Consider the following 25211-nt stretch of genomic DNA (forward strand, 5'->3'; position numbering starts at 1 on the left):
GGACATCATCTGCGTGTTTAAACTGGTGACAGACCCATATAATGAAAAGAATGTCACAGATCTCTAAAGCATAACACACATTTAGGAAGAGAATAAATATGGTTCACTTAAATGGGCTACTGTACATAAATAAATTGATTTTACATTACATGATGCTGATTGGATCAATAATTTCCAGTTGCAAAGGACAGTGCATAAGTATGTGGCATTTAATAGTGGTCAGTTCAAAGACAGTCTACAAGACATGTAAATAACTCAGCAATGTGAGATCCTGCTGCTTTATAATGAGTTTGACCTAAGACATCTTGGCCCAGATGCATTAAAGCCAGCGACTGTCGCTAAATCTGTTTTAACAGCTTTAGCAACAATTACATTTGCCGACCCAATGCAGAAAACGGCTACTGCGTGGTTTTCTGCACGATCACTCATTTCCCGATCCAAGCATGCAAATAAGCTCATTAATATTGAAATGCCACGTAAACAAGGAGAGCGATTGATGCTCTAACATTGCTTCCCGATGCATTATAAAAAAGTGATCACTTTAAGCAATCCAAAAAAAGTGACTTCTAACCTTAGTTTAGCCCAGGGGTATCCAACCTTTTGGCTTCCCTGGGCCGCATTGGGCGAAAAAAATTTTCTGGGGCCGCACAAACACGGAAACGCTGCAGCAAGACAGAGGAGGGAGCCGGCAAGACGGTAAACACCCGGGGGAAGCAGAGGAAAACACTGCATCGCCCTCGACCGGGGCCGCACTCGACCAGGGACACCCACTTAGAAAATAACTGTCAGTAAGCGCTCACTTGCTAATGGGAAAATGAACAATTGGCCTTTCCATTGGTGGTAAAGGTGGCCTTAGTGCATGGAGAGACCTGCACTGAGGACAAGACAAGCCACCTTTTTAGCACTGTTTAGTAAAAGGGACCCTTAGTTTATTCCTAAGGCAATGCAGGTTTAAGTGACTTGTCCAAGATCTCATAAATTAAAACAAGACTTTTTTTTTTTTTTTTTAAGCCTATGCTTTTTGGTAGAAAATCATGATAAATAGGCTAGTTCCACAGAGGTGAAAACAATGAAATTTTCTGACGTTATATAATTTTTCATTATGCAGCTTATTGAAGGTGCCTCCACTGAACAAAGAAACAACCTAGGTGTTACTACCATAGACTATTACTACTACTTAAGCCAATCTGGATCCTACAAGGTAGATGATATTAATGACAAAAGTGACTTCAAGGAGACAATGGTGAGTCTTCCATCAATACTAACATGAATAGAAGGTAGAGGATGAGACTCGATGGTCATTTCTCTTTATACTGATCTGAGTTAAGGAGCTCTAGTTTTCTGGTATTTGGGTAAAATGTAGATTGGTACATGGAGTGTATATCAATAAAATATTAGAAATTGCAAAAAAATTATGAAGTCAGTATTCAAAAGACTTATGCAGTTACTACAGCGTTAATCACATAAATCTTTTTATGGTTTTTTTTTCCATTTATGATTTTGGGGTTTGGAAACATAACTTTTGACCAAAAATCTCAACAGTCAATCAAAAGTTATCCACATAAAAGGAGGTAGCAAAGGAGATGTTTTGGAAGCATTATCATAATGATTTAGGGATCATTTTACTAAAATGCTTTAAAATTGGATTTCCTTTTCTGAAGTAGGCTGTGAAAGCTGTAAGGCCATTTATAGCTATTCTGCTTACCCTTTTAGGTTGTATAGGAGTCCTTTTACTAAGGCGCGCTAGCCGTTTTAGCGCACGCTAAATGCTAACGCATCCATTATATTCTATGGCCGCGTTAGCATTTAGTGCACGCTAAAAAGGCTAGCGCGACTTAGTAAAAGGACCCCCTTAATTTGTAATTTTTAAATATGTATTTTTTATTTTTTTCGTTACATTTTATTCGTTAATTCTGGCTGTGAGCATCGGAGCATATACCTTTCCAGCCCATAGCAGAAACCTCTACTGCGGCTTTGTGAAAGGAACCCTATGTTTTTTAGGGCTGCATTTTGATTTTTTTTCCCCCCACTACATTTTGATTTTTTTTTCCTTGTGACTCTGGGCAATGGAAAGTTAATTGACTTGCACAGAGTCACATGGAGCTACAGTAGGAAAAACATAAATAAATAACCTACCTTTAATTCTATGATTAATCACAATTAAAATTTTAAATCAATAAAATCTTCAAACTTAAAATTTGAGCTTAACACATTTTAACAAAGGAGTTTCCAGTGCTCTAAGCCCAGATTTAATGGTCAGTATTTTGGCCTTTGTAAAAATAAAAAATTGTTTTTAATGTATTAATTAAAGATTGGATGTTGATTATTTCAGTTTCTTTTGATATATTAGTAACAAGAGAATGGTAGCCAATTGTAACCTGTCTTTTTATTGTATGGATGTATCTGTCCTTATTTTGTGTATGTAAAAATTGTTACCCGCTTATTTAATAAGCAAGATAGAAAATTTTAAAATTAATAAAATAAAAAAATGAGGGAGGGGAAGAGGATGGTGGGTTGGGAGGTTTTTGAGAGCTTCTGAATGGTTCCAGTTCTTATTCTTTGTTAAATTATTTTTTATTTTTATATTGGGATATTTGAATAGGGGAGGGCTGTTGGTTCTGTCAATTACTGGACCTGTTACTTAATGTTCTCTTATCTTTTATTACTATACTGTGGAAAAGTTTAATAAAATCAAAATAAAAAAAAAGTTAAATAAAATATAGAGATCAGAATTGAAACTTCCAGGTTGAGACTTGCTTAATCTTGTGGATATTTTAAAAAAGAATCTGCAAACATTAAGGGCTCCTTTTACTAAGGTGAGCTAGTGTTTTTAGTGTGCGCTAAGTCCCGCGCTACGTGGAAAAACTAATGCCAGCTCAGTGGAGGCATTAGCGTCTAGTGCACACGGCATTGCAGCACGCGCTAAGTGCGCGCTAAAACCACTAGCACAGCTTAGTAAAAGGAGTCCTAACCTTTGGGTAGTTTGTAATCTAATCTAATCTCCAATTTCTGGGTCGCTCTATGCCTATCTAGGTTCAATGCAATTTACAATAAATTTGGTATAAGTAGAATTAGGAGTAGAAACGATGGATCATTAAGTACTAGTGTTTAAGCCCGTTACATTAACGGGTGCTAAATTAGATGTGTAAATCTTTAGCACAATAGGGCGCTGAGGCCTTTCTTTCGTTCTTTCCCTTTCTTTCTTTGCTTCCTGCTCCCCCTGTCCAGCAGTAGTCCTTCCTTCCTTTTACCTCCCCCTGTCCAGTAGCACCCCTTCTCTGCTCCCCCTGTCCACAGTAGCCCTTCTCCCTTCCTTTTTCTTCCCCCCTGTCCAGTAGTACCCCTGCTCCCCCTGTCCAGCAGTAGCCCTTCTTCCTTCCTTTTACCTCCCTCCTGTCCAGCAGCACCCCTTTTTGGCTCCCCCTGTCTGTATTAGCCCTTCTCCCTTCCTTTTGCCTCCCCCATCTATCAGCACCCCTTCCCTGCTCCCCCTGTCCAGCAGTAGCCCTTCTCCCTTTCTTTTACCTCCCCCTGTCCAACAGCACCCCTTCCCTGCTCCCCCTGTCCAGAAGTAGCCCTTCTCCCTTCCTTTTACCTCCCCCCTGTCCAGTAGTACCCTTTCACTGCTCCCCTTGTCTTGATGTCAACTGACTGACTTCCTGCCTTTTGCTTAAGCTGCCGGGACTCCTCTTCTCACCACCAGACCAGCAGCGGCAGTAGCCGCGGTTTCATCAGGCAGCCTTGGGGCTTTAGCTAGGCCGGCCCACCATCCTAGCAAGGGCCCACAGCTGCTTGATGAAACCGTGGCTGCTGCTGCTGCTGGTCCGGGGGTGAGAAGAAGAGGCGTTCTAGCAGCGTAGGCAGAAGGCAGAAAGTCAGCTGGCGTCGGAGTTTGAGGCAAAAGGCAAGAAATCAACTGAGGCAGGCATGGGTGAGGCAGGCAAATTATTGTACTGTGCATGTGTGGCATGGTAGCACAAAGCATGGATGCATGGAACACGGAGATTAAAGTGTGCATGCGCACTAAGGGTTTTATTATGATAGATACAAATTGCTTTTGGAGAGAATGACGAAGGGAGTGGAGGAGACAGTGTTGAAGGACCATAACATTGATTTGGTAGTTCAGAACATAAGTATAGTGTACAGTCCAAGTGAGGTACATCTTAAGTGACAATCAATTTTTTTAAAAAAAATAATTTATATTCCACATATCCTACAATTCTATGTGGATTACAAATTATTCAGGTACTCAAGCATTTTTCCCTACCTGTCCCAGTGGGCTCCCACTCATTAGTACCTGGGGCAATGAGGATTAAGTAACTTGCCCAATAGAGTATATGTTTTCAAAGATGAGGGTTTTTATTTCGGAATCTGCAGTAGTTAGGTTCAGTCTTAATGACTATTGGTAGGTTGTTCCATGTCTTGATGCCAACGTAAGTGAAAAGCAAATTAAATATGTGTTTATAGCTGTAGCTTTAACCACTGCGCCACACTCTTCCCATGAGTATACTTTCTCTATGCCATTTGATATTCTCTAGATTGCATTGTTAGTCATGCTTGATAGGGATAAGAAGAAGGATGTCATCTGCGTATGATAGCATGTATTCGTTGTCGCTGAATTTAGTATGGCTCAGTGAGGTTATACAGTATTGGAGTGAGGGGGATCCTTATGGGTTGCCACAGAATGCTTGCCAGCTTTTGGAGAATGTTTCATCTTTGTAGACAGGGTATTGTCTATTTTGTAGGAAGACTGAACCAGTTTAGGACAGTGCCGGAAATGCATATTTCATTTAATTTGGTTAAAAGTAGGGGGTGGTCTACTGAGTCAAAAGCAGCTGATATGTCAAATTGTAATTTGATCTCCTAGGGACCATAACTCCTCTAGTCCTGACTCTACCAGACCCGCCCAAAGATATAAACTATCCTTCCCCTCTCTACACGGTATTCACTATGCAGGCAAACTGGGAAAATCTCTTCTCTTCAGAATCACAGGTCTTTGGAATGACCTTACTACCCCGCTGCGGAACCTAGGCTCCCTCTAATTATTACGCAAGCAACTGAAAACCTGGCTTTTCACTAAAATGTAATTCTATCCCCACATACTCTTCTATATATAAGTTCATGTAAACCTTTTTTTTCCTTCTCTTCCTATATTTTAAGTTCTTGTAAACCGTGCCGAGCTCCACATCCGTGGAGATAATGCGGTATATAAACTTAAGGTTTAGTTTAGTTTAGTTTAGTAGGCATTCTGTGCTATGCTGAGTGCAGAATCCGAACTGTGTGGGATGGAGGCAGGAGAATTTTTTGATATAGGCAGAGAGTTGTTTACTGACATGCATTTCTAGTAGCTTGGTTAATATTGGAATGCCAGCGATTGGTCTGTAATTTGAAGGAATCAAGAGATCAGCACTTTGAGTCTTGGGAATCGGGGTGACGGCAGTGTTACTGATCTGGAACAGTAGTTGACCGTGATGTAGTAGTCTGTTTAGGAATTTAGTCAGCCAAGTTATGATGTTATCTGGAGCTTCTGCTAATAGGCAGTTAAGGCAGTTGTCAAGGATGCTGCTGCAAGTGGAAAGCTTCTCAGGAGCATGGAGGTGGTGGTAGGTGTTGGAGGTGAGATGGAACTCCAAGTTTGGTCAGCAACACATGAGTCTGATGACCCTGGGCACAGTGAAGGTTCTGGAGAGACAGTAATGGAAGTGTTTTCAACCTCTCATTATATAGTATTTATCTTGCTTAGGAAGAAGTCAGCAAGGATCTGAGCTTTAGGCTGAGAATCAACTTATCAGATGAGCCTAGTTCTGGAGGTTTAGTCATGGTACGCATTAGCTAAAATAGTTTTGTGATGTCAAAGTTGTTATTTTCAATTTTATAGGTATAGTGTGTTTTTGGGGGGGAGTTGGGGGGGATTGCTGCAGCAATATTAAATTTGTATTTATCGATGGCAACTCTCCAGGCTATTTTATGTTCTGGTAGCTTGATTTTTATACCATAGGCTTTCAAGTCCTCAGCATGATTGCTTTTCTGTTTTTAGGTATTCGGTAAACTAGGGTAGTGGTTTATCAGTTCTTTTGTTTCAGAGTTGTAGTGGGGCTATAGAGTCCAGAGATTGAACCATCAAGTGGTTCCAGTTAGTAAGCAGAGTGATGGATTTGTTTGAGATTGTGTTTAACATTTCAGATACCTTGTTCCAGAATTGATTAGTATTGATTCTCCTCCTTGTTCGAGTTTTTCTAATAGGATCCTTTGGGGGGTATGTTTTCCTTGTATAGGGCGAGTCTGAAGGATAATAAATAGTGATCTGACCAGGGAACAGCTCTCCAGACAGTGTTGGTGACAAGATGGTTGGGATTGGATGCTATGATATCCAAAGTGTGCCTTTTTTCTTGCATTGGGGTTGATGGTTTGAGGTCAAGTTAGCTGTCAGTGAGAAATTTAAAGACATTAGCGTGGTTCTGGGATTCAAGTTGAATATTAATGTCACCTAAGACAGTTACTCTTGTATATGACAGGTGAGGTTTGAGATAACTTTTTGCATTTTTGTGATATTGTTTGTCCGTGGTCCTGGGAAGCGGTAAACTAGCAAGATACCTATGCTGCTAGGACATGTCAATTTTATCTTCCAACTTTCATGCCATATATTCAAGTTCGGTGTGTATAACCCCTTATCCAGGAGGGCAAAGATGGGAGAATTCATGTCTTTGAGCCACGTTTCGGAGAAGGCAAGGCCTGCATCATTTGCGATAATCAGTTTGTTTAATAATAAAACACAATGTCCCATTCTAATTCGTTTTCAATTCAGTTCGACCCCAAACAGTGCCCTGAAACATTCAGCCAAATAATGATTTAAATTTGAATACGAGTAATCCAGGGCTCTACTGTGCTAAATCCTACTGAAATAAACGCTTGATTTCTGATTTCACGTTGCTTCTTTTATTATTTCTTATGTTAAAGCTCAATGCCCATTATTTGCATTCGGTATTCGTATTCAGATTTAGCGGGTTCTCATTGGGCCTTTGGGATTTCCACACCTGGATTGACAAGGGTTTCTACTATAGTATTTGGATATGTATTTTCTTGTGTGATTGCTTTCTCTATAATTATAATTATTATGGCGTTCCTGTCCATATTATAAATTTGTTTTTAATTTTTTAACCATTTTGATCTGGTGTAGCATTTAACAGGATATCAGGGTTTTAATAAACTTGATAAACATTTGTATTCGGCCAAATAGTAAAATATGCCATTTGAGACCGCTCTATTTCTATTACATCTTATTTTCTAAAACCATCACCATCTTGCTAGCCTAGGGCCTCCCAGCAAGAAATTCTTTTCTATTATGTTGAAGTAAGAGGTGATAAATCAGGGAAACCATTCATTAAATGACCATTAAAAGGGACATTCTTCCATGTAAAGAATGACCTCAAACTCATATCCCTGCCAGAAACAATACTGAGCAAGACAACCAGCATTGCTCGGTTGGTGCTCTCCTCCATGGACATCTCCCAACAGTGCTGTCAAATTGCCCCCCACAAATGAAAAATGATCCATCTCTTCTTCAGCCTGCACCAGCGACTTCACAGAGTGTGTTGGTTCGCCACAGGAGGAGATGGTCTCCCACAAATCTACCTCCAATCAGCTCCCAGCAGGCACATCCAGTACCAAGTAAAGAGGGAAATTCTCTGTTCAGCCAACTCTTATTGATCTTCCTCTTAAGCTTTCCAGTGGGCAGGCAATGCAAGTCTTTCTCTAGTGTACCGCAGGGTCCCTCGATTTTAGAAGTCAATTCTCAAAGCCACCTGCACAGATGAAATATGTGTTTATCCACTTTAATCAACAGTCTGAAAATTGCTAAAGTTAACACATTGGTCTAGATGCACTAAAGATACCGACTAGACCGCTGTTGGCTGATTCTCTGGCCGATTCTCCAGGAATGATCGATGCGCTATCAAGTTTGCATGCAAATGATTTACACGGAGGTGCAAATCCGACAGATCAATCGTTCAGCGATTGACATGTACGCAGAAGCCTAACAGCAGTGACAGGGGAAGCAGCCTCCTGTCACTGCTGTTAGGGCTTCTTTTTTTAAATCGAACAATGCACGCATTAGAAAAAACTCTTTAAGGAGATAACACAATGGATACCAATATTCAGAGAGAGTGATAATTTCTTCACAGTCACTTTTATATATCCCTTATGGATACTTCCCCAGATCCTCAGTGACACCACTTTGGGCTCAAAAGGTTTCACTGCCCAAAGCTTTATGTGTCTAATTGTCACTGGATCTGTCAATCTTTGTAATTTAGTGATTCGAAGGTGTCAATTTCCATTATCTAATAGAATAAAATGATAGGCCGCGCATGCGCATTAAAAAATCGTGTTCCCTGATCCCGTTGTGGAAAAATGAGTGTGCATGCGTGCCTACAACGTCACCACAGCTTGCTCTCCACCTTGCGCCGCTGCAGGCCCCCACACTCGCAACTCACACATCCGCTGCAGCCTAGCAACTCCGACCACAACCTTCCCCCCTCAACCGCCTATGCCGGCTCAGGCTCCCGCCGCAGTGGAGGGACGAAAAAGCCTCTGACCCTGTGGGACTGAGACAGGACCGAAGGCAGGGCTGCTCACAATCCAGATGCACCGCTGGCTCATCACTCCCCCCAACTTCCAGCGGCCGCCAAACAATGCCTTCCTCCCTGCCATGATCCTCAAGGCCTGAACTGGCACGGACGGTTTGAGAATGAGGGAGAGAACAACGCAGCCAGACGGACCGCGGGAAGGGAAAGGGGGGGAGGAGGGTTTCGAGGGAGCCGTCTGGCCGCATAAATTATTTTAATTTGAAATCTGCCGCCGTCGCCGCGGCTCCTCTCTCATCTTCCGACATAATATAAGTGCAGCTCATGAGAGGAGCCGCGGCGGCGGCTTTGAAAACTGCTCCCTTAGTTCTTCACTGGATTTTTTTTTTAAGTTTAAAACTGCCGCCGTGGCTCCTCTCACGATCCCGGCCTGTGTCAGAGAAGGCTTCCGACGCAGGCCGGATCGTGAGAGGAGCCACAGCGGCAGTTTTAAACTTAAAAAAAAAAATCCAGCAAAGAACTAAGGGAGCCATTTTATCTCCATGCTGCTACGAAGGAACAGGTGAGGGGGAGGGAAATGCTGATGCTGATGCACAGGGAGCAGGCAGGCATGGCAGGCAAGCAGGGGGAGAGGGAAAGGGGCTGCTTTAGGGGTAGGGGTGTGCTGGGGGCACACAGCAGTCATGGGCAGGGGATCACAGAACAGGCAGGCATGGCTCAACAAGGGGAGAGGGAAAGGGGGCTACTTTGGGGTGAGGGGTTTGCTGGGCCAGACAGCAATCATAGGGAGGAAACAGAAGGGGGCCACGGAGCAGGCAGGCATGGCACAAAAGGGGGCAGGGGCATTGGGAAACGGGGCTGCTTTGGGGGGGAAGGGTGTTCTGGGGGCACACACCAATCATGCCGGGGAAGAGAAGGGGGCCACAGAGAGATAGGCAGGCAGGGCGCAAGACAGAGACACAGACAGAAAGAATGACAGACAGACAGACAGCATCCAAGCACAGAGAGAGAAAGGAAAAAAAAAACAGTCGTCTACTCTAGCACAGGGGGAGAACGAAAGAGATGCTGATGGACAGGGGGTTGAAGAAAAGGAACGGAGGACTAATGTTGGACAGGGGGAGAAGGAAAGAGGTGCTGCTGGACAGGGGGGAGGTAAAACAAAGGGAGAAGGGCTGCTGCTGCATAAGGAGAGCAGTGAAGGGGTGATGGTGGACACAGGGGAGGTAAAAAGAAGGGAAAATGGACAGGGGGAGCAGGCAAGGGGTGGTGATGGACAGCCAAGGAAAAAGAAAGGCAGAAAGAAAAAAAAGCGGCTAAGGAGAGAGAGAGAGAAAGAAATAAAGACAGACACACACACATATGTTCTAGCACCCGTTAATGTAACGGGCTTAAAGACTAGTTGTATTAAATAAAATCTTATAGGTTATAAGCGAATACTCAGCTTAACTTAGTAGTCTCTGGCTAGGGATTTCTTACGCCAACATGTTTCACACAAACTGCTTTTTCAAGGCTTGACCCCTATCACATACACGCCAGTTCCCGTGACTACATAATCTGGTGATTAAGCAGGTAGGTGGCCAATCTGGTGATTATGTGGTCACAGGAACTGCCGTGTATGTGATAGATTAGACGTGTATGTGATAAATTAGTGACGATTAGACACATAAAGCTTTGGGCAGTGAAACTTTTTGAGCCCATAGTGGTGGTGCTGAGGATCTGAGGAAGTATCTATAAGGGATATATAAAAGTGACTGTGAAGAAATTACCACTTTCTCTGAATATATATATTTTTTTTAATGGCACAGATGTGCGTGTGTTACACACACACACAATCTGCCCCATTAAAAAAAATAAAAGGCCCCCCCTCCTCCCGCACTGATGTTCCTCCCCAACGACCCCCCCCCCCCCCATAGCAGCGAAAATGGCAGGAATGAAGCTTCATCCCTCCTGTCTGGCCAAATAACCCCGTGCCATGCCCCCACCTGGTCCTGGCATCCCCACGCCACCAACTCCCCTGAACCAATCCCCTTCCCTTCCACAAAAATAGGCAGGAGGGATTCCCACTCCCTCCTGCCAAACAGAACATCTCCACACAATGCCACCCCCACCCCCCCCGCGCCAGGCACCCCCGAGCACTGACCTTCCCAAACCAAAAAATAAAGAGGCAGGAAGGATGCCCACTCCCTCCTCTCACTGGATGCCCCCCTTCCGATCCTCCCTCAAACCTTTTTTAAAAGTTGGAAGCAGAAAGCCCGCTCTGAGGCTCAGGCTTCAGGCCCCTCCCCCCGAACCTCCCTCACACCTTTTTTAAAAGTTGGATGCAAGAAGTCCGCTCTGAAGCTCTCGCTTCAGGTTTGACAGGCCTTCCCCTACCTGGTGCATCATGTGATGCATGGGGAGGGGCCAAAGGCCCTGATTGGTTCAGTCATCTAAGGCCCCTCCAAAGGGGTGGGGCATTAGGCATCTGAGCCAATCAGGTCTTAGACACATTCCTCTGTATCCAGGATACTGAGGAAGGAGCCTAAAGCCCTGATTGGTCAAACCATAACATAGAAGCCATAATTGTGTAATGTGTATCTGTGGGTGAATCAAGGAGTTATAGGAAGTTTTGCCCCTCACATTTCGCCCTGGGTATTTTATGCCCCCAGAATGTTCACCCCCATACCTTTCGCCCCCAGGATATTTCACCCCTCCACATTTTGCCCCCAGGATGTTTCACCTCTCCAGAATTCACCCCAGGTACTTTTTGTTGCAATCTTGTTGTTCCAGTGGTGTATGGTTCGCTGCCAACATACCAGATGCAACATACCAGATGCTGTTACAAGAGCTGAAGAACATGCAGCTTAGACTCCAGCCACAAAAACTAATGACAGATTTTGAACAAACCATAATTCAGGCATTTGATAACAAGTTCCCCAACATCAAGAAGCCAGGTTGCTTCTTCCACCTGCTGCAGTCAGTTTGACAGAAAGTTCAGAATGAGGGGCCTAAGTTACAATACCAAGGCAACCACGAAATTGCCAACTGGATTCACGTGATACCAGCCCTTGCCTTTCTCCCACCAGAGAATGTTGTATGGTCATTCGAAGAGCTGCTGGAAAACCCAACTTTCCTCAAGAAGCACTACCCATTGCAAATTAATTCAAAGACACTATATTGACCGAATGATTCACAGAGGATGTCAAACTCTGCTAATTCCAGTTTAACTTTGTAACGTGTATCAATAAACATTGAATAATCAACATCAAACGAACAATAACTTTGAAGGATGGCACTGCAGCTTTCAAGAAATGCATGGTACCATTTTTCCAGACATTTGCCAGTTCATCAACTGCCTGAAATGTCAGCAAGGACTCCACAATTTCAAAATCACTCAACCCATAGCCGGTAATCCCGTAAATGCTAGGAACAAGAAATATGCTGCAATTTCAACAAAGTTCAAATGCATTGTGTAAGATTTGGACAATTGAGGTATTGCCTACAATTTTGATTTCTAGTTACGACTCATTGTGATTTTTGTGCTTATTGGTTTGGCTTTTTATTTGAGTCCGCATCGGCGCTGGACTCCCTTAACAGGAAGGGAGCCAGCGGCGCGAAGAACTGAGCTAGACCGCGTGGAGGCAGGCAGAGCAGGCGGTAGCTGAGGAGGAGAGAGCTGGGAGAGAGGTAGGCAAGCAGGAGGAAGCAGGACACGGTGGGAATGAAGAGCGGGTAGCGGCGAGAGTTAGCTCCGCCCACCCGCACCGCATCATCACCAGCGTCGGTGCCGGACTCCCTTAACAGGAAGGGAGCCAGCGGCACGAAGAACTGAGCTAGACCGCGTGGAGGCAGGCAGAGCAGGCGGTAGCTGAGGAGGAGAGAGCTGGGAGAGAGGTAGGCAAGCAGGAGGAAGCAGGACACGGTGGGAACGAGGAGCGGGTAGCGGCAAGAGTTAGCTCTGCCCACCCGCACCGCATCATCACCAGCGTTGGCGCCGGACTCCCTTAACAGGAAGGGAGCCAGCGGCGCGAAGAACTGAGCTAGACCGCGTGGAGGCAGGCGGTAGCTGAGGAGGAGAGAGCTGGGAGAGAGGTAGGCAAGCAGGAGGAAGCAGGACACGGTGGGAACGAGGAGCGGGTAGCGGCGAGAGTTAGCTCCGCCCACCCGCACCGCGTCATCACCAGCGTCGGCGCCGGACTCCCTTAACAGGAAGGGAGCCAGCGGCGCACAGCCGTTCGGCGCGCGGCGAAGGCGAGCGGCAAAGGCGCTCGCCTTAGCGAGAGCACCTTTGCGAAGATCCGTAAGAAGAGCCAGACCGCTACACCCTAGAGCACAAGGAGAGGCAGCACGGTAAGTGGTAGCAGGCACACAAGGAAAGGGTAACAAGGGCACAGGAGGAAAGCCACATACAGACAAGAGAAGCAAGAGGGACAGAAGGCACTGAAGACAGGAAATCAGGTAGGTCCAGGGGGGCCGCACCCACACAAAACAAAAGAGCAGCGACAGGCACAGAGGGCATAGAAGTGTAGCAGTAAGAACAGAAGACAGATAAAGGACAGGCACAGAGGGCACAAGAGTGTAGCAGTAAGAACAGAAGACAGATAAAGGAGACAAACCCAAGAGGTAACAGGGGGAACTCACAAAAGCTGAAGGCAGTGGTGGAGGGTTAAGAAAAGACAAACTCAAGCAAAAGGTTCTGACAGGCAGAGAGGGCTACGAAGAACAGGACAGGCGGAAGGAAGCAGAGGACAAAGGGGATCAAGAAGAGCCAGGATCAAGAGTGAGTGCGCAAGCAAAGAGCATACGAACCTCTAGAAGGCGGACAAGCATGGAAGCTGCAGGAGCCCAGGGATTGAGCTTCCCAGTGTTCTGCACGGACTGCCACATGTACGACTATCTCCCCTCGGGGAGAGAGTTGTTTGTGTGCAGACGATGTCAGGAACTGAAGAGCTTGAAGAGTGAGGTTAGTCACCTGAAGCACAGGATCCAGGAACTAGAGGGACTCTACATCTCAGAAGACCCATTCCTGACAGCCGATTACCCCACGAGAGAGAGGCACTTCAAGGAACAGGTCAAGGAACTTGAGAAGTTCATCGAGGATGCCTACAGGAGAGTAGAAGAAGAACCCGAGCATAGCACGCACAAGGAGGATGAGCTGAGCGAAGGACACGAGCTATCCGACACGAACGAGGAAGGATCCCATGGAGGGTACTCGCAGGAGGAAGAAGCAGGATCCTACCAGAACCTAGAGGGAGAAGAAATGAGTGCCACCAAAGACACTGATATGCGACCACAGCGGAGACTGAAAGAAGGGAAATCTGCAATCCTGGTGGGAGACTCGATCTTGAGACAGGTGGACAGTCACATAGCAGGAGGGAGAGAGGATCGGCTGGTGACCTGTCTCCCAGGAGCAAGAACCAGGGACATCATCGACAGAATCGAAAGGATCCTGGAGGGAGCAGAGATGGAAGAGAAGGCAGTGATGGTCCATGTCGGGACGAACGATGTCGCCAGGAGAGACTACAGCAGGAAGGCACTCACCGAACAGTTCATGATCTTGGGAAGGAAGCTGAAGATGAGGACACAGAGGATAGCGTTCTCGGAGATCCTACCAGTACCGAGGGCTGATGTGAAGAGGCAGACGGAACTACAAGCAATAAATGCTTGGCTGAGGAGATGGTGTGAAGAAGAGGGGTTTCAATTCGTGAGGAACTGGACAACGTTCTGGGGCAAGAACAAGCTCTACAGGAGAGATGGATTACACCTGAGCACGGCGGGAACTAGACTACTAGCAAGCAACATCAAGAGAGGAATAGAGCAAGCTTTAAACTGAGAGGAAGGGGAAAGCCGACAGTCAACCAGATGTTGATGATTCGGAAGACAGTATCCCAAAAGGATACTGAGTGGGGAAAGTGCAGGGAAGACACCAACAACGTCAAACAAGCAATGGAATACCAGCAGAGCCAGACAAATCAGGAAAGGGATAGGAGGAATCTACTACATGGGGAAGTCAACAAGGGGCAAGAAGAAGAAAATGAACGTAATGAAGAAACACACCACGCCCCACAGGAGGAAGACAAGAGAGACAATAAACAAAAGTCTGCAGAACAAGAAGGGGACGGAAAGGAAAATGGATCGCAAGGGAAACCAACAAGAAAACAAATCCATCGAGACTTAAACTGTATGTACACTAATGCAAGAAGCCTGACGAACAAAATGGGGGCACTAGAAACCAGGGCCAAAGATGAGAACCTAGACATCATAGCAATCACGGAAACATGGTGGAACGAGGACAACAAATGGGACACAGCACTACCAGGGTACAAGCTCTACCGAAGAGACAGGACACATCAGAAAGGAGGACATAAGAACATAAGAACATAAGCGTTGCCTCTGCCGGGTCAGACCAGGGGTCCATCGTGCCCGGCAGTCCGCTCCCGCGGCGGCCCCCCAGGTCCATGACCTGAAAGTGTTCCCTACCTAACCTGAAATATCCATACCCTATTCGCTCAATGTCCTGTACGGTAAACCTCTATCTGTACCCTGTTATCCCCTTCGCTTCCAGGAAGTCATCCAGTCCCTTTTTGAACCCCAGAATTGTACTCTGTCTTATTACCTCTCCGGGAAGCGCGTTCCAGGTGTCCACCACCCTCTGAGTGAAGAAGAACCTCCTTGCATTCGTTATGAATCTGTCTCCTCTCAGTTTTTCTGAATGACCTCTTGTTTTAGTTGTCCCTGCTAGTCTAAAGAATCTGTCCCTCTCCACCTTCTCTATGCCTTTCATGATTTTATAAGTTTCTATCATGTCCCCTCTCAGTCTCCGCTTCTCCAGGGTAAAGAGCCCCAGCCTGTCTAACCGTTCGGCATATGAAAGGTTCTCCATACCGGATACAATTCAATCGATCGGAGTGGACACACCAACAATTAATGACCAACTGGAATCAATATGGGTTAAAATACCAGGAAGAAAGGGAACCGAGATAAAGATGGGGCTGTACTACCGCCCGCCCGGACAAACAGAAGCAATAGATGAAGAACTGAGAGCTGAGTTGAGGCGAGAATGTAAAAACGCAAACACCATAGTTATGGGAGATTTCAACTACCCAGGGATAGACTGGAGCCATGGAGTTTCCAATTGTTCAAAGGAATTGGAGTTCCTAGAGGCTGTAGGGGACTGTTACTTGGAACAGCTCGTCAAAGAACCAACGAGAGGGGCAGCTATTCTGGATTTAATCCTTAATGGGCTGAGAGGACCTGCCCAAGAAGTGGAAGTAGCGGGACCTTTAGGGAACAGTGACCACAACACGATCCAATTCAAAGTGGAACTAAGTATGCCAAAGGGGAGGAGAACTACTGTAACAACGTTAAACTTCAAGAAAGGGAACTATGATGCCATGAGACACATGGTAAAGAGAAAACTCAAGAACAGCACCAGAAAGGCACTGACGGTGGACCAAGCCTGGACCCTTTTTAAGGACACGGTGAACGAGGCGCAAAGCCGATATATACCCAGATTTAGAAAAGGGGGCAGAAAGAATCAAGCAAAGGACCCAGCATGGTTAACAAGAGAAGTTAAGAAGGTGGTAGGAGATAAGAAAAAATCCTTCAGGACATGGAAAAAGGATAAAACTGAGGAAAATTGGAAAAAGCACAGGAAGCACCAAAAAGAATGCCACCGCGTAGTCAGAATAGCAAAGAGAGAATATGAAGAGAAACTTGCAAAGGAGGCAAGGAACTTTAAACCTTTCTTTTGATATGTGAAAGGGAAACAGCCGGCGAGGGAGGAAGTGGGACCCCTGGATGAGGGGGATAGGAAAGGAGTGGTAAAGGAGGAAAAGGAAGTGGCGGACAGATTAAACACGTTCTTCTCGTCGGTCTTCACAAAAGAGGACACATCCAATGTTCCGGAACCGGAAAAATTCTTCAAGGGGGACCAAGAGGAAAAATTATCGTGCATGGAGGTAAGCCTCGAAGACGTACTCAAACAGATAGATAGGCTAAAAACTGACAAATTGCCAGGCCCGGACGGAATTCACCCAAGAATACTAAGAGAACTTAGAAACGAAATAGCGGAGTTACTGCAACAGATTTGTAACCTATCCCTGAAAACAGGGGTAATACCGGAAGACTGGAGGATAGCAAATGTTACACCTATCTTCAAGAAAGGAACCAGAGGCGACCCGGGGAATTATAGACCAGTCAGCTTGACCTCAGTTCCGGGGAAGATGGCCGAATCATTGATCAAGAACAGTATCAGTGAGCACATAGAAAAAAATAAACTGATGAGAACAAGCCAGCATGGTTTCTGTACTGGAAGATCCTGCCAAACAAACCTACTGCACTTCTTCGAGGGGATAAGCGGACATTTGGACAAAGGTGACCCCATAGATATAGTATACCTAGACTTCCAGAAAGCCTTCGACAAGGTACCTCATGAGCGCCTTCTAAGGAAACTGTGGAACCACGGGGTGGAAGGGGACATACACAGATGGATCAAAAACTGGTTGGCAAACAGGAAACAGAGGGTAGGAGTAAAGTGACACTATTCTGACTGGAAAGGGGTCACAAGTGGCGTCCCACAAGGGTCAGTGCTGGGACCGCTGCTATTCAATATATTTATTAATGACTTGTAAACAGGGACAAAGGGTGAAGTTATAAAATTTGCGGATGACACAAAACTCTCCGGTAAGGTTAGATCTGTAGAGGAATGTAAAAAACTCCAAAGGGATCTGGACAAACTGAGTGAGTGGGCAGATAAATGGCAGATGAGTTTTAATGTGGAGAAATGTAAAGTTATGCACATAGGGAAAGGGAACCTGATGTACAACTACATGATGGGGGGGATGACATTGGGAAAAGGCAACCTAGAAAAGGACTTGGGGGTTTTGGTGGATAAAACAATGAAACCGGCAGCACAATGCGCAGCGGCCTCAAAAAAGGCGAACAGAATGTTGGGCATTATCAAAAAAGGTATCACTACCAGAACCAAGGAAGTTATCCTCCCGCTGTACAGGGCAATGGTGCGACCGCATCTGGAGTACTGCGTCCAGTACTGGTCGCCGTACCTAAAAAAAGATATGGCGATACTCAAGAGGGTCCAGAGAAGAGCGACAAAAATGATAAAGGGCATGGAAAACCTCTCGTATGCTGAGAGGCTGGAGAAGTTGGGGCTCTTTTCCCTGGAAAAGAGGAGACTTAGAGGGGATATGATAGAAACTTATAAGATCATGAAGGGTATAGTGAAGGTAGAGAGAGACAGATTCTTCAGACTGGCGGGGGCAACAAGAACTAGAGGACACTCAAAAAAATTGAAGGGAGATAGGTTTAGAACAAATGCTAGGAAGTTCTTCTTCACCCAGAGGGTGGTGGACACCTGGAATGCGCTTCCAGAGGGGGTGGTTGAGCAGAGTACGGTTTTGGGTTTCAAAAAGGGATTGGACGAATTCCTGAAGGGTAAGGGAATCTAGGGGTACAATTAGAGGGTTACTATACAAGACAAAATGCTCTTGAGTAATAATAGGTCACTACAGGTCATTGACCTGGAGGGCCGCTGCGGGAGCGGACTGCTGGGCATGATGGACCTATGGTCTGACTCGGCAGAGGCCATGCTTATGTGCTTATGATCGTTCTGTTTTTAATTGTGATTTTAGGACTTTTATGAAAATTAAAATTTTGCTCTGTGGTTCTCCTATAACTGGGTCAAAATTTACTGGGATGAAAATTCTGGGGGGCAGGAGTGAAAGGAGGAGCAAAAGGTGTAGTGGTGAAACATCCTAGGGGCAAAAAGTGTGTGGGGTGAACATTTTGGGGGCAAAACATATCCAGGGGCAAAATGTGGGGTGTGAAACTTCTGGATTATGGCTAGGCCATGGATGTTGCCAAGCTATGCATACAACGTATAGAAGATTATTAGCTGCACACATTGCATAGCACACATTGGCAAACCAACTTATGCCAGCCATTGAATTATTGTAAGCATAGACTGCTGCAGGTTCAAGAGCTACTGGGGATGGTTCTTTCTGGGAAGAAGCCACTAGACCACAAAGGCATTTAAAAGTCGGCCCAGAGAGGGCCTTCAAGTGATTGGAGGACAGAGGGTTTGTGGTCAGGGGAGTGAGCAGGCAGGTAGCCAGCCCAAGGAATGGCAGTTGACCCAGGAGGACTTGCTCTGGTGATGGTGGAAGTAAGGGTGGGGGTAGGTAGAGAGTGGTCATGGGGATAGCTTCAGTTTTAGCCACAAATGCACTTCCATTTGTGGCCAAAACCAAAGCATGACTAAAGCCAGATTTGGGGCCAGTTTCTGTTGATCTCTAATTGTAAGTGGGCACACCTAAATTTTGGTGCATCAGTGTGGCCATGTGCCAATATTTTATAACAGCTTAGGCACAAGCTGTATGTAAACTTCTTCCTCCAATCTAAAATGCAATTTAAAATGTTTCTTCTCAATATGACCTAAACTACGTACATTGTTCACAACATGCAAACTTTCAGCCTCATTAAAGAAGGCCATTTTTCAAGCAACCAATTAACAGTGTTAAGACATTGTTTCTGTATTAACAAGTTTGAAAATGAACATCACAGTGATGCTTTCCATATGAAAAGAAGTGAGCAGTAAATTGAGCGTCTTTCTCATTTCAGCATGCAATGAATGTCATTGGTATATTTGCCGAGGAACAAGCGATGGTTCTACAGATTGTTGCAGGAGTTCTGCATCTTGGAAACATTAGCTTCAAAGAAGTGGGCAACTATGCCGCTGTGGAGAGTGAAGAATGTAGGTGGCCTTAAAACTGCTTTTTGTCATAAATCAATCATGTTACTATGGAGGAAAGGGTGGAGTATGACTCTAAATATTAAATAAGAGTGCTGCTGTGCTGTGCAGTGCAGGGCTACCATGCTAGGAAACTGGCAGACTATAACACTGGGCTCCATAAAAGAATTTTATATTTGCTGATGACTTCTTTGCAGGATGGGATAACTTTTACTTGATTTATGGAAACCAGGGGTGTAGCCAGGAGTCCATTTTGGGGGTTCCCAAAAGTGGACTGAGAGAATCTGATATTCTCCCCTCAGTGGTGTAGTAAGGGGGGGGCGGTCTTCCTTGGGGCGCTGGCAACCCTCCTCCTCTCCACCCCCCTTTCCACTCTTTCCCCTACCGCGTGTGCCTCTTCCCTTCCTCCATCTCTTTTTAACTTCAGCACGAGCAGCCACCAAACCCCCGTTCAGCCTCCCATCCGACCCTACCTTCGGCTCCCTTAGTCCCTTGCCGCTGCTCCTCTTCTCTTCCCGACACAGCAGAGCAAATCAGGCCAGTAGAAGGCCGCGAAGCAGCATGTTTAGAGTGCTGCGGCCCCTGCTGGAGTAAGGACGTTTGTCGGGATCGCAGGAAGGGGGCGGCAAGGGACTAAGGGAGCCAGCCACACCGCAGGATGGGAGGGAAAGGGGGCTGCTTTGGAGGAGGGGTGTGCTGCGAGGCACACAGCTTTGCTTGGGGGGGGAAGACAGAAGGGGGCCATGGAGACACAGTCAGGGAGGAACTGGAGGGGAGAGGGAAAGGGGGCAGCTTTGGAGGAGGGGTGTGCTGCGAGGCACACAGCTTTGATTGGGGGGAAGACAGAAGGGGGGCCAAGGAGAGACAGTCAGGGAGGAACTGGAGGCCGAGAGGGAAAGGAGGCTGCTTTGAGGGGAGGGGTGTGTTGGAAGGCAGACAGCTTTGCTTGGGGGAAGGGAGACAGAAGGGAGCCACAGAGAGACAGTCAGGAAGAAACTGGAGGGGGAGAGGGAAAGGGGGCTGCTTTCTAGCACCCGTTAATGTAACGGGCTTTAACACTAGTATTAAATATTAGTGATGTGGGTAACCTCAATGTGGAGGGTCAGCGAAAGGAGAATTTCTCCGGCACTTCACACAACAGTGCAAAGGCAAACATACCCAGTTATTAGTTATTAGGCCTGAGCATGTATACTAGCTCAATGGCTGGTGTAAATGCTTGTGCATAAATGTAAGCAATTATATCGTTGCTCATGTATTGTAACACCATTACTGAAGCTCGTGTATCGTAACATTATAAAAACTCATAAATCAAAACTCATGTATTGTAACACCAGCACTTAGGCTCATGTATTGTAAACCACTCTGTATTGACTACCCAATTATTAGTAGTGGTATAGAAGCTTTCAATAAACAATATAGCGCATAAATACTAGTATTCTATAACCTGACGGCATAAGTGTTAGATACGCCCCTGACCCACCCATGCCCTTCCCAGGTCCACATTTCCCCCCTTGCAATTGTGCACTATTGGGCTAGATTCACTAAGGACACTGATCGTATCCCGACCACTTTGTGAACCCGACCTGATTCACTAACCTTCCTCCCGATCCGATCCGCGCATACAAATGAGGGAAGTGGCATGCAAATGTAGGAAGGCAGCAATTCACTAAACAATTTAAGGAACACTGACTGGTCTTGCCTATCAAAAAAGAAGCGATTGCTGAGGTCCAGTCGCTCACGTCTTTTCTTGCTCTCTGCTGCCCTAAAATCCCTACCCTGCAGCAAAAACCCTGCTCTTTGCCACCCTGCCTGCATCTCTGCCGCTCTGCTCTCTGCCCCGAAAGGAATCAGCAACCAGCTGCCCCAACTCTCCTGCTCTTGCTGCCCCGACTCTCCTGCTCTCTGCCGCTCCGACTCTCCTGCTCTTGCTGCCCTGACTTTCCTTCTCTCTGCCGCCCTTCCTGCAGAGCGAGCCCGTGGTTTTAACCCACAAGTTTAAAGCGGGGCTGCACTGCGAGGAAGGGTGGCAGATAGCAGGAGAGTCGGGGCGGCACGGACTTTGGTCTCCTCCTTTCGGTCTCCTTCTAAAACATGCAGAATATGCAGAGATTGGTTTCCCCATCCCTGCCCCAAGTTTAGATGGATGTAAGTAGTTAAAACCACGGGCTCGCGAAAGTTTCTTCCAGCTTGCGCAGAGAGCATGTACACACCATCTACAGGCAAAGAAGATGGTCTGCGCTTGCTTCAGGATCGCTCTTCAAAGATCCGTGTGGTCAGTTTGGTGCGTGCCTCCGATTGCAATAATTTGCATGAGTACACGTTGTGAATCATCACCCTGGCCACGGATCGGATTGGATCACCCACAGATCAGATCAGATCCGTGGACTTAGTTAATCTATCCCTATGGATGTTGCATATGCAATGTACAGAATCCCAACTAAGGGCAATTAACGTGCATAACTGCTAATTAGCACCAATTATAGACAATAATATTTTGTCCTTGCCGATTAGCAAGTAATTCAATTAAGTTGCACATGCAACTATTCTATAACTTGTGTGCTCAACTTTGCATGATAAGGGTAAAATGTATGCAAAGTTTATGGAATTAAATACTGAAATGTCTCTTATCATAGGCCTCCATCCCTCCTCTCTCCTAGAAGATGCATACATGTTTAGGTTCTTAAGTATTTTTTTTTTTTATTTAATTATTTATATTCCACATATCCTACAATTCTATGCGGATTACAAATTATTCAGGAACTCAAGCATTTTTCCCTATCTGTCCCGGTGGGCTGACACTCTATCTAATGTACTGGGGGGATTAAGTGACTTGCCCAGGGTTACAAGGAGCAGTGCGGGATATAAATCCATAACCCCAGGGTGCTGGGGCTGTACCTCTAACCACTGCACCACACACTTATGGTGCAGAACAAACTACTTGTGGAGACTTGTATTGCACCCTAAGGAGTGAATTATAGTACGTCCACAAGCAGCTTGCCCTCTAGCCTTTGTTCAAGAAGATCTTTTTTTATCCGTCTCTTGATTTCATGCTTATTAAAAATGTCATTTATTAGAGTCACTTGGCTGTTGAATCAGTGGAGCAGATGTTTTGCATCAGGTTTCACAAGGAAGTGTTTTATTTCCTGGGTACCCATTTGCTTTTCAATTTTTCTTTTGTTTTGTTTGATTTCTGAGAGATAAAGTCACTGTTTGTCTGGACAATATTTTAATTGCTGTATTTCCTCTCCCTCTCATTGTACCTGGTTTCAGCCATTTCCATCCTAGACCACAACATCTAGAAAGTTGGGCTCATGGGTCAGATTCAGTGGGTGCATGTTTTTCTCTCAGAAAATGGAGTTTGAACAGATCACTGATGAAAAGGTTGTTGTGCTTAGCAATAATACGGCAATCAGCTTTTGTAGGAAGTTTATGATTTTCATTATTGCAATAGTTTACAACTCTCTGGGTCTGGCATATTCAAATTAAAGAGGTGCTCAGAAAAAAATCTTTGTGCCCTACATTTGGCCCTACCACACTTTAGTAAAAGGGACTAAGGGCTCCTTTTACTAAGCTGCGTTAGGGCATTAACGCGCGGAATAGCACACGCAACATTGCTGCACACACTACACGTTAACGCCAGCATTGAGCTGGAGTTAGTTCTAGCCACGTAGCATGCGGTAATATCCTGCGTGCGCTAAAAACGCTAGCACACCTTAATAAAAGGAGTCCTAAGTTTACAGATATATTTCTGTCCTAACTTTATTCACCAAGCTAACTGAATATCGGTGGGTATATGGTTCGCTTTTGAGTTGCTGTACTAACCTTAATATGCAATACTGGAGGCTGAACCTACCCTGGCGTTGAATATCCAGAGTTATGAGCAGCTTACAAGCCACTTAGGGACACAATAGCCATACTGGGTCAGACCAATGATCCATCTAGCACAGTATCCTGCTTCCAACAGTGGCCAATCATGATCACAAGAACCTAACAAAAACCCAAAGAGCAACATTCTATGCTACTGATCCCAGGGACAGCAGTGGCTTCCCTCATGTCTGCTTCAGTAGCACACTATGGAATTTTCCTCCAGGAACTTATCCAAACCTTTTTTTAAACCCAGCTACACTAACCACTTTTACCACGTTCTCTGGCAATGAGTTCCAGAGCTGAGCAATTCATTGAGTGAAAAAATATTTCCTCTTACTTGTTTTAAAAGTATTTCCATGTAATTTCTTTGAGTGTCTTCTGTCCTTTGTACTTTTGGAAAGAGTGAAAGATTGATTCTTTTTTACCCATTCTGTACTCCTCAGGATTTTGTAGACCTCAATCATATCTCCCCCTCAGCCTTTTCTTTTCCAAGCTGAACAGCCATAACCGCTTTAGTCTTTCCTCATGTGAGAGGAGTTCCATTCCCTTTATCATTTTGGTCACTCTTCTTTGAACTTTTTCTAATTCTGCTATCTTTAAGAGGTTACTAAAGACACAACTGTTTATTGATGCCTATTTGTAAGGAGGCTATTTCCTTCTTCAATTGCCTTGATATTCAGTCACCATATATGATGAGAAAATAGAGATTGTTTTTGGTTTGTTTGTTTGTTTGTTTTGTTAAATTGTTTTGTTTGTTTGTTGCTGGAAACTGCTTGGAGGGGCATAATCGAAAGGAATGTCTAAGTCTGTTTTCGTCCAAGTCGTCCAAAGTAAAAAATAGCTTAGGACACATTTTCAAAAAATAAGTCCAAATTTTTTTTCATTTCGAAAATCGTCTAACTATATGTCCTGCTGATATCGCTAAATCGTCCATCTTTATACCACATTTTCATCCAACTTTTTGTCCAAGTTAAAAATGCCTAGAACAAGCCCTGTTGGATGTGGGAGGGGTCTGCAAAGTGATGGACTGAACACCCAGACATAGCACCTAAATAGTGGGGTACCTTATAGGGCACTGCTGTGAACTTCACAAAAAGGGTGCCATGTCTTAATCTCACTACAGCTCCCTTATAAGGCATGGTGAGCCCCCCAGACCACCTCCAGAATCCTCTAGACCCACCTATCTACCACCCCAATAGCCCTTATGGCTGCAGGAGTCACTTATATTCTAGTAAAAAAGGGTTTTGGGGTGTATAGGGGGAGTGCACATGTTTCAATATCAATGCAGTGATTACAGGGGCTTATGGGCATGGGTCCACCTCTCTATGGGTCTCTAACCCACCCCCAAGACGGTTTAAGAAGCCTCTGTGCAGCACGACTAGGCTTTCCTATGCCAGGCTGCCAAGTGATGATGTTCTGGAGGTACAATTTTCAAGTTGTGATTAATATTTTTATGAGGGGGGGCAGTGATCACTGGGGTAGTGTTTGGGGGTCTATATTATGTGTTTGCAGTGCTTATTTGGTCACTTTAGGTGGGTTTTTGTGACTTAGACCATGTTTTAAATGGTCTAGGTCACAACGTCCAAGTTCCGTCGATCCTGTGCTGTATAACTTTTGGTTATACATGCAGTACGACTAAGTCTAGGCCTGCCCAAATCCCGCCCTCCATTTAGCTATGGTCGTTCAGCGGCACTATGAAGGCCTAGGTCATGTAGAAATATGTCCAAAACCCGGTTTGATTATCGGCACTTGGACGTCTTTCGTTTATGATCATCCAAGTGCTGACTTAGGCTGGTTTTTGGACGTTTTTCTCTTTCGATTAAGAGCCCCTTAGATATTAAGTTGTATGCAGTATATAAGTTTTTTTAAATAAATATTAAGCGGTCTATAAATGTTTTAAATAAATGAATAAATCTAGCTTCTCCTACATTTTTTGGCTGTCAGCATTTTACAAAAAGTTCCCATGGTATATAATACCATGAGCCTTTTATACACAGCTACCTGAGGGGGTAGGGAGT

General features: G+C 45.2%; 1 protein-coding gene across 1 annotated transcript in view; it reads left to right on the plus strand.

Moving 5' to 3' along the window:
* MYO1E (myosin IE) overlaps positions 1–25211 on the plus strand; it is a 395564-nt gene that overhangs the window by 229641 nt on the left and 140712 nt on the right. Inside the window, 2 exon segments of the mRNA XM_033920720.1 lie at positions 1109–1243; positions 19197–19329. Of these exon segments, the coding sequence (XP_033776611.1) occupies positions 1109–1243; positions 19197–19329 (268 nt within the window).

This window comes from Geotrypetes seraphini, chromosome 14 (genome assembly GCF_902459505.1).
Source record: "Geotrypetes seraphini chromosome 14, aGeoSer1.1, whole genome shotgun sequence".
In the NCBI taxonomy this organism is placed as follows: Eukaryota; Metazoa; Chordata; class Amphibia; order Gymnophiona; family Dermophiidae; genus Geotrypetes; species Geotrypetes seraphini.